At 25.7% G+C, this 17,543-nt stretch overlaps 4 protein-coding genes across 4 annotated transcripts; 2 read left to right on the top strand and 2 right to left on the bottom strand.

The window, feature by feature from the left end:
• Positions 1-3,748: 3,748 nt before the first annotated feature.
• Positions 3,749-8,423, bottom strand: LOC112600918 (tRNA (uracil-5-)-methyltransferase homolog A-like). Its single transcript, XM_025348269.1, has 9 exons — positions 7,964-8,423; positions 7,704-7,874; positions 7,488-7,643; positions 6,960-7,170; positions 5,338-5,465; positions 4,938-5,194; positions 4,475-4,706; positions 4,170-4,368; positions 3,749-4,095 (listed from the first exon to the last, which is right to left on the bottom strand). The coding sequence occupies exons 1-9, from the start codon at positions 8,336-8,338 to the stop codon at positions 3,869-3,871; spliced, it is 1,956 nt and encodes a 651-aa protein (XP_025204054.1). The 5' UTR covers positions 8,339-8,423; the 3' UTR covers positions 3,749-3,868.
• A 320-nt stretch (positions 8,424-8,743) lies between these two features.
• LOC112600974 lies at positions 8,744-9,265 on the top strand. Its single transcript, XM_025348345.1, has 2 exons — positions 8,744-8,848; positions 8,960-9,265. The coding sequence occupies exons 1-2, from the start codon at positions 8,767-8,769 to the stop codon at positions 9,172-9,174; spliced, it is 297 nt and encodes a 98-aa protein (XP_025204130.1). The 5' UTR covers positions 8,744-8,766; the 3' UTR covers positions 9,175-9,265.
• Positions 9,266-11,216: 1,951 nt separating this feature from the next.
• On the bottom strand, positions 11,217-12,465 carry LOC112600892 (trimethylguanosine synthase-like). The gene is made up of 6 exons (XM_025348219.1): positions 12,343-12,465; positions 12,179-12,261; positions 12,021-12,088; positions 11,781-11,915; positions 11,370-11,527; positions 11,217-11,299 (listed from the first exon to the last, which is right to left on the bottom strand). The coding sequence occupies exons 1-6, from the start codon at positions 12,463-12,465 to the stop codon at positions 11,234-11,236; spliced, it is 633 nt and encodes a 210-aa protein (XP_025204004.1). The 3' UTR covers positions 11,217-11,233.
• A 272-nt stretch (positions 12,466-12,737) lies between these two features.
• LOC112600891 lies at positions 12,738-16,859 on the top strand. Its single transcript, XM_025348218.1, has 4 exons — positions 12,738-12,754; positions 14,836-15,656; positions 15,756-16,018; positions 16,113-16,859. The coding sequence occupies exons 1-4, from the start codon at positions 12,738-12,740 to the stop codon at positions 16,857-16,859; spliced, it is 1,848 nt and encodes a 615-aa protein (XP_025204003.1).
• The last annotated feature ends 684 nt before the right edge of the window (positions 16,860-17,543 follow it).

Raw genomic sequence — 17,543 nt, 5'->3', positions numbered from 1 at the left:
AAGAATGTTTATTTTGTAATACATTTTGTAATTCATACTCATTATTATTATTTATATATATTTTTATTACATAGACGAAACCAGTCTTAACGTTCAGGAGGTTCAAATATTTTTGTAAATATCCCCCTCTCCAAAAAAAATAAAATGAAACATTAATACTATTTAATTAATAACCTATACTTAATTATATTCATAATATTACATCACAATAATAATTATATACAATGCCACTCACAATATCATACGACGTTTGGACTCCACTTAATTTTTAAAATCATCAATGAGGTACTTTATCTGTATCGATTTCTATGGCAAATTCTCATTCTACACTCAGGAGCATCGAGGTACTTAACCTGTCTTGTCTCATTGTAGTTCGCAGTTTTGATTTTACAATTGACAACTTTGAGAAAGACTACTCACACGTGCAACTAGTAACTGGCATTACCATAAACCTTTAAACAACTTTAAAAAGTTACTAAAATATAACTTATGGTTAGATTTTTTAAACCATTTTAACTAATCATGAAACGAGTAAACTTTTACAATATCATTATTTTTCAATACCTATAGTTGTACTTTAGTTTCTAATTCATTTCTATTACACTGAAAATGATTAGAGATAAAATAAATATCAGGACATGTTATGTTTAATTTTAATAATTTATTAGCATCATTAATTATATTCATTGTTTTTTGACTAAATCGTTCATTAATACCATTAATTATTAAATCTAACATCGGATAAAAGATTTAATTCTAAGCTCCTGTTCTTTTGTTTTTACATAAACATAAATTGTACAATAATCTATATGGGAAAAAAATTTTCTTTACTAACAATAAATTAAGACAATGTGCATACAATGAACATATAAAATATTGGAATTTTTCTCTTTAAAGTTTAAATGTTACCTGTACGCCTGATAAATATACAGACATGATGGAAACACCGTCAAAGTAAACAGCAACAATATCAGCCCATTCAATACTTATATAAGTTATCCATAACACGAAAAAGCTCATCAAATATTGACCGAGCATCCACTCGTAATAATCTTTAAGACCAATAAAACATTCATTTGGCGCAAATAAATCATCGTCAAAGTAACCGATTACAATTATTAATAATTGTTTGTTGTGTCCAAGGTCAGTAGTATCATCTGCAATAATTGAAACTTACTTTTTATGAATAGTTGACACAATTGAACGGAACATTACGCTGTGAATACTTTGTAAAATATCATTTTGTATTTAATAGCTGAGGTAAATTGCGTTTTTTGGTCCATTTTTAAGTGCTCTTTTAATACTGGATCATACCTTGAGTGAAGATCAACAATTTTAAGAAACAATCCTCATTTATTACTTTCTTCTTTCTCATCATAACTTCGTAAAGCACGACCATCTTTTGTAATTGTTATTATTATATCAATAAAACTTTTAATAATAGAATGATTTTTTAGTCATATTTTTTCCTGTCAACTTAAATTTAATGAACTTTGTATTTGAAGAATAATATCAATTGGTTAATTTTTTAAAATATTGATTTAATGAAGATTCACTTCCTAAATGAGTAGAAAACTGTTGATGTACCTAGCTTAAAATTTTATGTTGCTATATTTCAATTACTAAAATCATTTTTAGTATATGCTGAATTAGAATGCCCAAGATGTGTTGACACTTGACATGCAAAGCATGGAAAACAAAGGCCGCATCTAAAACTTGGCTATACTCCAATCATTGAAATTTTGTGTACCAGTTGGCTTGAAATTGTCTCTGTGATGAACCAAACATTTTTCGTGGAAATATTAAATTTGATGGCTAATATGGTCCCAATTTTATTCTCTATCATTTTACTAATCCATGAGACGGTATTAGATTTACTGGATCGGCAGAATCATCATTACTGATAATATTCTAAAACACAAGTTTTTAGGAATTTAAATAATTATAATTGTTTTAAAATAATTGATACAAATATCATCAGGGCATTAATTATATGATATAATGGTTTACATTTTTAAGTTTACGATTTATATACGAAAAACACTTAGTCGCGACCGTCTCGCCGCCAGACCGATTCGTTGTTAAATTGTCTGCGCGTTTAGGGGGTGCCACCACGTACCCTGCATATCCCCTAGCACCGCATGTATTATTTTATGAATATACTTTTATAAGTAATACGTTTGTTTAGTATTACCTATCATATGTTTGACTATTAATGAAATTTGGATAAAAGATAATTTTTGTTTTAATTTTTTTTGTTGATACCCATACATTTTATGTAATGCAGTAGTTGTATAAAGTTTATAAAACTTGTAGTTACCATATATCAAGCAACAGAAAAAGAAATAAGTGGAACATGTATGTAAGTATGGGCAAAATATTTTTGCCCCCTCCCCACCTTTGCTGCAGCTCAAGAATCGGCCATGACATAAACTTCCAATATGTCTATAATAAGTTTGATTGTAAAAGTTACAATAATGTCAAACTAATTTAATCTGTATTTTGCTTCGGTCAACAACTCATCAATTGGCATGTTCATATATTATGCATGAAATGGACATTTTTTTTAAATATATTATAAATTATGAGTTTATTGGGTCATAAACCGTCCAAGCAATTATTCAGAAACACAAAAGTTTAATTATTAGCTTAGTAAAAATTATTATTAGAATCTGCTAAACAGTTGTTTAAAATGTTTAAAGTTCTGATTAATATACTAACATACCTATCTCAACATACTGGAATAAGTTAGTACAAAAGGTTTTAAATCACCACAATATAATAGGTTAACCATAAAAATAAAAAAGTTAAATTGTAAGTTATGCAAAAAAATGTCTTAAGCTTACATGTATTTATAATTAATTGTGAACATAAATTGAAATTATTTCAAATTAAAATTAATATTTTTAGTTGCTAAAACGTAATAAATAAAAATGTATTGTATTGTACATTAATGTCACATGTGTTCCAGTTGGTATAATTTTCCATTTCAAGCACTAAAACTAAGTAAGATTTTATGGACAGACTTAGTTATATTAATACTTCCTTTAGATAACTTAATCGTCTTAATATATTGTCCGGTAATGTTAACTGTGGTATATTAGCATAACTTGTTACGTAAAATAGACCTTAAAGCATGCTATTCATAAGCTTTCTGTTCTACCCACTTATTATTTTAATAATTTTTTTTTATAATTTTACAATGTTTCGATTATTTATTTAAAAAAAAAAAAAATGTAAACTATGTGTATAATACTATACAAATATAAATGATAAAATTTATAAATAAATATAAATAAGTAATTAGTAAAAAATTTGTATTTGTTTTGATTTGACTAATTTTTTGAAGTTTTATACAAATTTTAATATAATTTTTTATAATACTCAATAAGGAATGTGTATTAGTTAAATAAATTTTTTCTTAAAACTGCATAATTTATGCAGGAGAATACTTATTTTCTAAGATAAATAGAATCATAATAATATTACCAAGTAAGTCGATTAAACTAGTAATCTGTACTGTTTATATAAACATTTAGTATTTATAAAAACCACAATCCGTCTTTATGAAAATAAAGTGCTATATAAATATTAGGTATTATACAAACTTTTTTTTTTATTATTATTAAAATAGTTCTTTAAAAGAATTAAGTGAATTAAAATTTTAAACAAAACTAATATATTTTATTTTTATATTTCTTTAAAAACAATAAAATTATTAATTTATTAATCAAGAAAAAAATGCATTGGTCAAGATTTACCAGTAGGCAGTTGAATAACATATTTAATTTAATTAAAGGACTAAATTTTTTAACATTTTTCTTTTATAAATAAATATTTGACTTTAGCCCAAAAAAAATAAAATAATTTAACTTTCAAGTCTTTCAAAATATACTATTAGTTCACAATGTGGTGTTTGTGGAAACATATCAACAGGAACAGCTTTCACTGGTACAAATGGAGCACCTTGTTTGGTTTTAGATTCAGCCATAGACAATGATAAAAAGTTTTGCAAAGCCGCTTTAGGATTACAAGACATATATACTAATCGTTTCAAATGTGTCATCTTTCGTAGAAGCAATATTGCTTTGTTATCTATAATGCATTAAGTTAAATAAATAATTTTATAGTTAGTTATCAACAAAATAAGAAGCCAGTAGTTTGCTTACGCAATCCTGCTCTGGGTGGATCGACTATGGCAACTACATCATTAGAATTCACTGGGTTTTGAAATTCACGTTTGTTCATTACTTCTTCAGCTTTTCCAGCAAAGAATATTGCATTTGTAATACCATTTTCAGTGGCATTTAATTTTGCCATGTTAACTGCTTCTTCTTGAATTTCTACACCAATTACTTGAGCACAGTCCTTAAAAAAAAAAAATTATAAATGTTTAATTTGATTAATATTTAATAAATTGTATACATTCAACTGTACGTATATAAGAAACACAAGCAAAAATGTTTTGAATTACCTTAGCTATAGACAGGCCTATTGTACCAGAACCACAACAAACATCTAAAACTGTAGTTTGTGAATTAATGGAAGCTAAATCTCTAGCAGCATCAAACAATATTTCAGAAGCAGCTGTGTTTATTTGAAAAAATGATTCAGGTGAAATTCTTAACTTAAGACCTTTCACTTCTTCTACAATATATCCCTGTCCATGTAATAATTCTAAGGGAAATGAATTTCCTTCCCCGGCACTAAAAATTAATTTCAAGATAAATTACAAATATTATGTTAGTATATTTTTCAATAAATCAGAGATATATTTCTAAAATAATTTAAGTGAACTAATTTAATTTAAATAAGGACTTTAAATATTATATTTATCATTCATTTTTAGCTTAAAATATATAACAGTACATTTAGAAAGAAGTTACTTTCAGTGTTAACTTATGAATATGGGTCCGAAGTAAATACTTATTCCTTACGCTCTTTTTTTTGCTTTTTGAAAGTAAAGAGAATCTACTTTACAATCAGTTCCAGCTCCTTCAGTAAAATAACTGAGGATTAATTGTTTTAAAGAATTCAGGGCAGATTCCTCCATGTTTTCAGTGTGAACTACACAAATTAACATCAATTGTCCTGTTTTTAAGCTCAGCCTTACAGTTAACTGACGCCAATGGCCTGTATAATTTTCAGGATCAAATACAGGAACTTTAGAAGCTCTAACTAAATCTTGAAAACACTAAATAACAAAAGTATAAAAAATATTACATAACATAATATAAGACATTATTTCACATTATTCTTGTGTTCACTATAACTGAAAATGAAAAATATAGTTACCAACCAATACTTAAATAAAGAATTTATATTACGATAACTTACTTTAACAACATCTTTCATACGTTGAGGAACATTTAAAATATTATCAATAGGAGCAACACTAGTTTTTCCTTGGTTATATGCACCAACACGAAATCCAACAATTGGTTCTTTATTTTCAACATCCATACCTAAAATTATAGTAAATATATAAACTACTAAACAAATAATAATACAAAAAGAGTTAATTTTATGTTCACTGTTTATAGAATTAAGAAGATAAACATATTGTCAGTATTTTAATCGATTAAAAAAAAAACTGTTCAACATTAAAATTATTTAAGAACAAAATTTAAAATTAATAAATATATTTTTTTTTTTATTATTATTTTATTATTTATAATTAGTATTTAATAATTTAAACATTTTTATTATTAATTTTTTTGAGCTGATTTATTTAAAAATAGCTAATTAATGTTCTCTACTAGGCATTGATTAGCTAATTAATATATTTATTGCTTATAAACTTAGAACACAAATTATTTTTTACCATAATAGGAAAGTAGGACAAGATACAAGACTAGAGTATTTGTACTTTTATGTAAAATTTAAGAGGATACTTTATTTCTATATACTGTTTTGTCTTAAAAAATCATAAAATATAGAAATCCATTTAACTCTGTTAACTATGACATTGGTGTAAATTGACCAAAACAATTTATAATTTTACAGTGCTCATAACTCACTTAAAAATAAAAAATAAAATAAACTTGTGAGGTTTACTATTTAATTTATTATTTTTTTAATTTGAATATTGAGTAAATTAATTTTATACTTAAACATAACAGAGTTAAATAGATTATTTAGAATATACAATTTGCTGTCATATATTTGTAAGACAGAGAAAGCAAATGTGGATATAGTATCCTCTTAATATAGAATAATGGTATGTTTTTTTATTCAGTTTTAAATCAATAAACCATATTTTAAAATCTAAAAAATTACTTTTTTAATGAATCAAATACATATTACATAAAATATTTAATTATTAATGAGACTATAAACAACTTTAACCCTTTGTCAGTGTATTGGGATTTATTAAACCCCACATGATAAGATTTTTTATGATACCACAAGTGATTGAACTAGATCAAATTTTTATCTTCATGAAATATTTTTTTATATAGCACCCTATGATGCAAAAATGTTTTATAATTAAAAGTAAAATTTATTTTCCTCGTAAAATGTTATTAAAATGTTACTAAAAATTATAATTTTTTTTCATACAATATTATTTCTAAGTTAACAAATTGTTATTCAATTCAATTTTAATAAAAGTTGAACTATAACATTTATTTTATGTAAACTAAAATTGTGGGGCGTAATAAACCTCAACACACTAAAAATATACATTAACAAAAGGTTAAGAAGCTTTTTAGAAAAAAAAATTACTAGAAAATAAAAAAAAGTATAATTTTTATACATTTCCAAAAAAAAAAAAACAGAGTAAAAAATCAGCTCCTGTATACTTATATTTGTCACTTAACTCAAAATACTAATCTACTAGTTAAATATTACTTGTTTCTTTCAAAATGATACTAAAACACATTGTGTATTACACTTATGGTTAATTTGATATATATAAATATATTTTACTTAAATATTATTTATACCAAATACTTTACCTATAGTAAATTCACATTTATTTCTATAGCCAACACATTTCTCTAAATCATTTTTAAGACTTTGTATTTCTAAAAGTTTACATGGAAGACCATTATTTATTTTTTGTTGTGTTTTTAACCAATCAAGTATACGTTGACCACATTTAATTCGCTTCAATCGTTTACTATAATCCATGAGAACATTTTTAATAGAATTGGTTTTTCGAATTAACTGAAATTAATAAAAATATATTCTATTAAATTGATAAAATTATATTAATAACTTAAAGATATATATAATTAAGAAATTAAAAAAACTTTCTTACTCTATAAAATTTCATCTTTTAATCTTTACTGTAATAATTAACAAGCAAATTTATATGAAAGAAGTGGATAATTTTGTTTAAAAAAAAAAATGTCACAATTAAAAATCAAAATTATGTATAAAAGATTAACAATTACAGAATTTTTTTAAATTATAATTCAATAACATTAAATGCATTATTTTCCAAATTAAATGTAGATACAAGGTACATAACCATCACTCACTTGCTCTTCATAAGATATGTTATAAAAAGGTGTCACAGAACTTATCATCTGTTGTTCTGCACCAGCATTGTCCAATTTAATTTTCTTTACCTCTGAACAATCATCAAATTGTTCATTACGTTTCTTTACTAATGGATCAGGAATAGCTTTGGCATTCTAGGATGTTTTAAAATCAATAAAAACAAATTAAAAATTATGCTTTTATAGGGTACTTACAGTAGCATCTAATTTTGTGTTTTTCCAAATATATCCATTTAAAATACTTAAAGCTGCATTTTTATCTTCTTCTGAACGAAAACACATATAGAGCCACTTTCCATTACGGTTAGGGGTTTTAACTTTAGAGCAATTTAATTCTAATTTTATATTGATTAATTTTTTAAACTCCTGAAAATATTTAAAAAATAATACATATTTATAACCAAATTGCGATCGTTAATATATATTTTTCATAAATAATATTTAATTATACTTACAGCAATTCCATAATGTTTTGGAAGGTTTCTTATTTCTATCTTGTACTTTTCAGAAGTAAAATCATCCCGATCTAAATAAGCAAAAGGATCTTCTACAACTGATTCTAATTGATTTTCTTTTTCTTCTGTGTCTATTTCTCTGTTTTTTTCCTCAGATTTAATTTGAATTTCTTCAGCTCCGAATTCTAAATGACATCCTTTTTTAACTGATTCTAGTTCATTCACTTTTTCTTCACAGTTTCCTTGAATTTCCTTAGCAACTGATTCCATTTCATTTTCATTTTTTGCAGGTAAGATTTCATTTACTTTTTCCACAGATTTTATATGCATTTCCTCAGTTACTGGTTCTAAATGATTATCAACATTCACTTCCATTGTGTTAATAGTAAATGGTTTTTTTAATAAAAATATAATGAGTACTAAATTGTCAAAATAAATACAAATATATATTGGATTTAAAATTTTTAAATATAATTCACGCCTATTGTAGTATTCAATTGAAATATTGAAATATTTAATTTATTAAATTAAAATTGAAATTTTATAACCAAACATTAAAAATTATTGTTATCACTATTAAATTTGATAATAATTCACGTGTTTTTGTTGTTATATTGTCGTCCCGTCCGTGCTGACTACGATGCACGTTTTAAGATAATCACAATCGTGACGACTTACTGTTAACAAAATTATTGTTATCTATAAAAATCTGTAAAATTTAAGCGTTTAATAATTAATTCAAAAGTAATATTTTATTAGAAAAAGTTAATTAATATATTATAGTATTGATTGTTTTATTTATCATGCCACAAGGGAAATTTAAAAATAAATCACAAGTTTCTTTTTCAAAGAAAAAGAAGAACGAACCAAGTAAAAGTAGAAAAGGTAATTTTTGCTCATAACTATTTCATTAATAACTATTACCATTCTTCATATTATATTTTTATATTATATAAAGTTTCATTTCTATATAATTGTATGCATTTTACTGTATAGCATGTCCAATGCCTTCAAAAAAACACAAATATGAAGAAGGTCAGCGGATTAAACGTATGATAAGTAAAAATGTAAACAAAATGGCTGAAGATGATTTAAGATCATTGGCTATGGATAACAAGAAAGTGTTTCTTTCAAAAAAGAAAAAACAAGTTGCACAAACAGTTAAAGCTCCAGACCCTAAACCTAAACAAATCAAAGTAACCCAAAAATGAATTTTATATATTATAATATTAAGCATAATATAAATTTATTTTTAACATATAACTGAACTTTTTTGTATGATTGAATAATAAAGTACATTTTTTAAAATGTATAAAAATAATGTGTTGTTTTATTGATGCCATTAACATACCTAGTGTAGATTTCACTATTAGATTTATTACTATCATTATGAATACTCTTCTATGCGCATGGTTTATATTCATATGCATATAATATTATTTGAGTAAAATGTTATGATTTTATAATCTATTTTATCTAATTTATTTTATGTTTATAAAAATACAAATAGTTTGCAATATTGTGTTAATATGTTATATTAATTTATGCATTATTATTTATTTAGTCAAGTAAGTACTAACTATGTAACATTATTACCTTTGTGGTTTAAAAATGTATACTGTAAGTATAGGATTAGCTAATTAATATCAGTTATAACTGTTATCCCCACTATTAATTTGTTAACAAATTATGCTAAATACTTAAAACTTATACATTTAAAAAATATATAAATAAATAATTTTACAGTAATAATAAATAATATATAATATATCTAATAATATTTTAATTAATATTGTATGTTGTAATACCATTTTACCATATGTTATGGTACTAATGAAGTGTCTGGCTACCTAATAATTGCCAAAAGCTGTTGAACATTGTTAAATATTGGAATTGGAGGCTCATAGCCAAATCAGAAAATGTATATCTAAACCTCTGAAAAGTCATGACTCATGTATATTAATCTAATAAATGTTATAAACATTGAACATTGTTTTGATTCAAGTCTGGTTAATTCAACACATTAAACATATTATAAATAACATTAAAATAAGTAGGTACTTATACGTTCTTTATATTTCCTTGCATATAAGTAAAATATCAAGGAGCATTTTACAAAATGTCAAAAACCAAGCTTACAAAATTATAATCATAAAAAGTCTTATTCATTTTTTTTAAAATGGAAAATATGCCATGAATTCCGAAAGTCTGATCAATTTTTGTAAGTTCTATAACTTATTCAGTTCACTATAGATGAACCTTCTTCCTTCTTTAAAAAAATTTTATACGAATCCGTACCGTACCAATGCATACGTACAACATAATCTAACTACCATGTATACATATTTTACATTAATATATTATTTTTTTTACTATTTGACCATGAATATGATATATCTATATTATATTCTAAAATCACACTCCCCATCACTCATACCCAATAACACGAACATGATATAATATATTATATTTATAATTCTAAATTGTTAAAAAAGTAATTGTTGAGCTATCATAGTTAATATTAGTAGCAAAATAAAATAAATACAAAAAGAAAAAAATAGGTTTATTAAATTTTATAATAGTATTCAACAATTTTATAATAAATAGGTTTTCATCACTAAACGATGAAACATATTGTAAATATTCACAAAACGATATAATCTATGTGTGGTAGAGAGAATTGCAAGGGTGAGGAAGGTAGTGAGCAGAGGTGGTGGTGGTGGCAGGAGCAGAGAGTAGGCAGGATCAGGAACGGGTATTTGAATTTTGGTTATTTAATCTTCCTTAAGCATAATAACTGCCATTCCACATCTCACGCTGATTTTTGTGGAAACGATCCAAAACGTAGCCAACTTTTTTAAGGTAATTACTGTAAACTTTTTTGGAGTCATAAGTATCTAAGTGGACGGCTAAAGAAAAATAATTCAAAAGATAAATTCACACATAATTGTATACTAATTATATGGTATGCACTTATTTCGACTTACATTGCTTGAAATTTTTAATTGAGTAAATTATATGCTTTTTTCCATTATCCTATTAAATTTAAGCAGGTATGATGAATTTATACTAATAATATTATGTAATATAAATGTAGTTTTTATACATGAATTATATTTATAATATATTGAATGTATTAAATAAATGTAGTTTATATTTAATATTATATTGATTAATCATAGTTTATTTTTTCGTCATAAATTACCAAAATAAAATACATCTATGACTTACTTTTAGTAAATTGAAATACAGTAATTTGCAATTACGATACTAGTTAATTTTTATTGTCTCTTCCTTGTAAGTCCTTATTTTGTAATTTTTTCCAATCCAAATGCACTATACAAACAAATTAATGTCAAGCAATTTATATAAAACAAGGCTAACTATAAATAATGTATATAGGTACTTCGGTTGTGTTTAGATTTTTCGGCATGTGTAATAAGATCTTTGGTGCCAACTTTATCCCTAACTCCAAAATTTTGTCGACCAAAATATTTTTAGGACTAAGTAATTGTTGTTGTTTATAGATAGGACCACCCCAAGGCGGTGATGTTACAATGCAATCTGCGGGTCGTAGTCGGTGAGCAATTTTAAAAAAGTCGCCCACAATGAACGTTATTTTATGATAGACATTATAAACTTTCGCGTTATTCTTTGCTAATTAAATTTTCGCCGGGTCGATATCGATTGCTATAACTAAATTGTACAAAGATTTTAATAATTAGTATTAAATTATTACTTGTTTAGGAATTCTATTTCGAAAAGAAAGAACACAATTAAATTTACTTAAGAAAATAATGATATATTTTTAAAATACCCGAATCGCAAACTCTGGCAAGTTGAATAACATTTCTACCTGCTCCACAAAATGGATCTATGATCACTTTCATTCCCATACATTGCTTTGCAATATGTTGACTAATAATTTCTGGAAACACCGAGTTAAAACTTTCTACAAAAAATATGACATACAAATATAATATTATCATGAATATATTATAATATATGTGTATAATTATATATAATTATGTATAATTATATATTAAATTAAATTTACCCTCGTCCAAAACGTTTCCGTCATTAAACCTATCAAATTGATTCATCCTCGACTTGTACGTGTCATCACTAGTTAGACAATTAAATAATATATTAATTAGAAAAAATGCAATATTGATCCATATTAGGTAATCACTTATTTAACTTGTAGGTACTTACAGCGTTGAGAGTGTATCAACTGTGTTTGACGAGAATGATTTGGTGGAGTTTGCTGTTTTATTCGGTTTTACGACTTCGTTATTCTGAAATTAGATATTAGAATATATAAAGCATGGGTTTCGAAAATAATAAATAACGTTAAAAAAGTTGATAAATGCTCTTACGTTCGGTATTGCAACATCTTTCCCCATGGTGATGATCTCGTCTACAGAGGAAGACCTCGTAAGAACGTCATCCTCCTTCGACACTGATGGTAACAACGGCTTTTCAGTTGTACAGGATGACATTTTTTGACATTTTTTTGTGGATTATGATGTTACAATCTGTTAAAAACGAAACCAAGTTATTATTATTTAATCCTCTAATATAATTGATTTTCAATTGGTGTATACCCAAACATTTCCTAGCGCCTTTCAAACGAAAACGTTTACATAATTGACATTTACAACCATATTTAAATATGCCAAAAAATGACAAGGATTTTAATTGTTTGTGACTGCATCTATAAAATGGAATATTACAAGCAGTTATTTTAAGAAACCTGATCTTTTAGAGTGTTATGGCATGGTTATTCCAGTAAAATACACGTAATCATAGGATTGCAAACTGTGGCGTAGCCATGGGGGTTTTGGGTGTTGTAACTTCCCTCATCCATCCTAATTTAATTATTTTAATATTTTTAATTATTTAGTAAATTATCAATCAAAGCAAGTAGACTATAGTTAATGTAATGAAGTTCAAATACTTTTACAATATAATCAAAATAGTTCTAATTAAAATGCATATTTTGTATATTCCCTCCCCCTCATTCAATAATTCTGGCTACGCCACTGATTGCAAGCATGAATAATGAATATAATGTTATGTGGTGAATATTTAAAATATTTTTCTACTCTATTACTCATTATTACAATACAAAATAATGTTAATACTAGATGATTACTTGGATATAGTAAGTAACGGTGGTTCCATTTATATATCAATTTCAGCGTTCTCGCAACGATCCTTACTCCTCTTAAACATCTTTGACTTTTTAACTAAAGACGTCATATTGTCTATAGCTACTGTAAATTATTAACAATGAACTAGAAAAATTAATCAGTGTCTTCTTTTCAACGTTCCAGAGCTAATTACTATGACACTTGTACATAGTGTTGACAATATCTATTCATCATTTACAGTATAGTCTACTGTGCTTGCAAGCGATGAAAACACAACGTGCCTACAGATTTGTATCAAATTTATATTCCCAGACTTGTGATTTTATCGTATTATGCATGCCTACTTTTTAAATCTTTAATAATATTTAAAATTGACAGCATTTTTTTTTTTTTTTTTTTTTTGATTGGATCAGCTCATAAACTAATGGAACAATTTGATGATATTTTTTTAAATAATTAAAATAATAATGTTTCTTACGATTTTAGAAAAAACATAGTTAAGCCTGCACTAGATAAATAATATACCAGCTATATTATCAATATTTTGCCTCATTTTACCTGGTGGAACGAGGACTTTAGAACGAATATATGATATCTTCGATATCTTACAGGTCCCAAATATATTAACAGAACATTTATAAATACATTGAAACATCAAATAAAACGATAGGTGTAACATCTGTCTTTGCGAATGATCTCAGAAAAATATTACCATTGTCAGTATTATAAAAGTATTTTTTCAGAGATAAAATCAGGAAGTGTCAAAATACTTTAACTGAATACAAGACGAAAAAAATTTAAAAGAAATATTGCTTAAAAATGATGGTCTATTTCTGAAAGTGATTGTTATTAACACTACTGATAATTTAGAATTTTACATTGAAATATGCAAGGTCTCCGATCAATTATTTTGATCATAATGTTAAAATTTTAAAAATATTTGATTTTTTTTTTACGATTCATTTTTGAAAAGCACAAAGAATTTTTAATTTTCTTTTCATACCTAAATTTTGAAATTTTGTACAAGATTCTTCATAAGAAGTTCACACTAAAAACACAACATCTAAAAAATTTATAAATAAAGACAATTGTTTTTAAAGAAATTTCAAGTTAAAATTTGTACGATGTTATCGGGGTCGGACTGGCCCGGACCGCAGGTCCGCGATCGCGGACTGGGCCCCCAGCTAGTTTAGGCCCCCCAAACTTCATGTTCATAATTATTTTAAATTTAAATAAGATTAACATTTATTTAGTAACTGTATTTAGATTTATAAAATAAAATGAATATTATCAACGTTTATCTAAAAACTGAATCGTAATAATAACGTTATAAATTATAATAATTGCTCATGGGTCCTTCTGTCTTCGACCACACGGCGTACACACACACACACACACACACACACACACACACCAATTAATACAGATATTATAATAGCTGATGTATTATATAATTCGACTGCGGGCGACTAACGTTATTCCCGCAGCTATCTAAAAATAAATTTTACAAAATTGAATTAAATTTCTGTGCATAAGAAACACCGATAAGATACAGCACACAAAAGAAATGTCGAAGCGAGACTATTATACATTAAGTTTCATCTATGCGTTCGGACCTCTCACTCGTTAAATATATACCAATATACCTAACCAATAAGTTGAATGTAGACGGTTAGTCGTTAAAAGACTTATTGATATTATTACATTTATTGGTAGACAAGGTTTATCATATAGAGGTAAAGATGAAGCTGCTTATAATTTAGAAGACAGATCTGTCAATCACGGTAACTTTTTAGAATTAGTTTGGTTAATAAAAGATTATGATGTAGTTTTGAATGAGCATATACAAAACAGTATACATTTAAGTAATAAGAGAAAAGAGAAAGAATTATGTAATATTAAAAATGGTAATCAAGTTCATGGTCATGGAAGGGGATCATTGGTTACTTTTTTATCAAAAACTTTTGTAAACAAACTTATCTTAATCATTGGTCAAATAATACAAAATAAATTAATAAATGATATAAAACAAGCTAAACTGTTTAGTATTATGGTAGATTCTACACAAGATGTTTCTGTTTTAGACCAGCTTGCTATCTGTGTTAGATATGTTTTAAATAATGAAGTTCATGAAAAACTTTTAAAGTTGATAATAGTTTATGACTCCAGCGGAAAAGGCTTATATGATTTGATTTCAAGTGAATTTCATAAATTAACTTTAGATATTTCTAAAATTGTAGGTTGCTCATTCGATGGAGCAGCCAATATGAAAGGGACATACAATGGTTTACAATCACATTTAAAAAACAAGAATCCATTATGTGTATACACACATTGTGTAGGTCATGTTTTGAATTTAGTTATGGTCGATTCATCGGAATATTGTGTAAATGCAGAATTTCTATTCGGTTTAGTACAACAATCATCTACATTTTTATTAGATTCCTACAAAAGAATGAAAGTTTGGTCTGAGTTAACAAAAAAAACTCATACAAGTAATGATAAACTTAGGAGATTAAATTTAATTGGTGCTACACGTTGGTGGAGCAAAGACAAAGCGTTAAGCTCTATTATAAAATTTAATGAAACTGACATAAAAAATTCAAGATTTTTATTATTTTTAAATTTTTTGCTAGAAATAATTTCAAATCACTCTACATTTGATTCAAAAACAAAATTCACTGCTCGCACTCTATTACAAAATTGGTCAAAGTTTGATGTGATTATGACAGCAGCAATTTATCTGGACATATTTAGTATTAGCTCACCTATTTCTAAATTTCTTCAATCACCGTCATTAAACTATCTAACAGCTTTTAATATGATTAACAATTTGCATAAAGAAATTAGATCTAGAAGAGATAATGCTGATAGTATATTCATTAATCTTTATACTAAAGTTAAACATTTTATTACAGAAATAAATAAAGAGTTAGAATTAAATAGTAGTAATTTCACTATAAAAAATGATTTTAATGAGGGAAAATCTGTAGGTAGAGTATCAAAAAAAAAAAAAAATGTCTGGTGAAAAAGCAACAGATGAACGGCCAAATATGTCACAAATTGATAGGTTTAAAATTGAAACATTTAATTATATACATGATATTTGTGTAAACAGCTTGGATAAACGGTTTATAAGTAATACAAAATTATTAAGTGATTGTGTTTGCCTGGATCCTAAAAATTTTAATTCTATAAAAAATGAAGTACCTGCAAATGCGTTAATAGAACTTTCAATACTAACAACTATTGATAGAAACACTCTTGCATATGAATTACAACAATTTGCTTTACAGTTTAATTCTATAACTAAAACTTTTGAAGCTACTTTCACACATTTAACTGAAGACTCCCAATTTCCTATTTATGAACATGAACTAGATTTAGATGAAGACCAAGCATCTGTAATTGATTCATCTAATAATTGTAAAACATGCAATAACTGTTTACGATGTGCTTTCAATGTGTTATACAATATAGTTCAACAGTCTGGTTGTTTTAACAATATATATTATGCATATAAATTTGTATTAACGTTGCCATGTACCCAGGTTACTTGTGAAAGAACCTTTTCCAAATTAAAAAATATTAAAACCAAACTAAGATCGACTATTTCCCAAGATACAATGGAAGCATTATTATTAATGAATATAGAAAGAAATGTTGAAATTGATAAGGAAAGTGTTATTGATTGTATTGCAAAGAGTTCTAATGAACTTTCAAAACTTTTGTTAAATTGAATTGTAATTTATTTAAGTTTTTTAATTATTTATATTTAAATGTTTATTATCATATTATGTACATATGTATTGTTTCATATTTGTTGTTACAAATTGCTATAAATAAAAGTATGTGTGTAAAATATTACACTTATCTAAAATGTTTATCATTATAATGTGTTTTTTTTATTCCATATAATATTGTTATCTTATTTAAATACAAAAATGGAGACGTAAAGAGCGGGCTAACAATTTATAGTCCAACCTTAGTAAGGCCTTAAGGGCCCTTACATCAGATCGCAGACTGGGCCTTTTGTTGCCAGTCCGACCCTGGATGTTATTTATTTGAAAATAAATAGGAATGTTAATTATTTTGTTATAATTTAATTGTCTATATTATTTATATTATTTGTGAGATTTTAAAACTCTTACATATTTTATATTGTTATGCATTTTACAACACACAATAATTACATTTTTGATTTATTTTGAAATATTATATCTATTTATATGTACTATGAATCTATTTTTACTGATTAAAACACATTCTTCTGGCTATGAGAAAAGAATAGAGAAGTAAGCATCAAAAATTGTTTTCTCCATTAGACCTTAACCCGACTCTGATTGCGAAGATCATAGTACAACAATATAATATACAATATACAATGATAATCTTCGATAAATTTTGATAATCGTTATTCGTCG

The sequence above is a fragment of the Melanaphis sacchari genome, unplaced genomic scaffold, assembly GCF_002803265.2.
Source record: "Melanaphis sacchari strain LSU unplaced genomic scaffold, SCAv2.0 Contig73_pilon_pilon, whole genome shotgun sequence".
Classification (NCBI taxonomy): Eukaryota; Metazoa; Arthropoda; class Insecta; order Hemiptera; family Aphididae; genus Melanaphis; species Melanaphis sacchari.
Note: the sequence above shows the minus strand (reverse complement) of the source record. Positions and strands in the feature narration are given on the sequence as shown.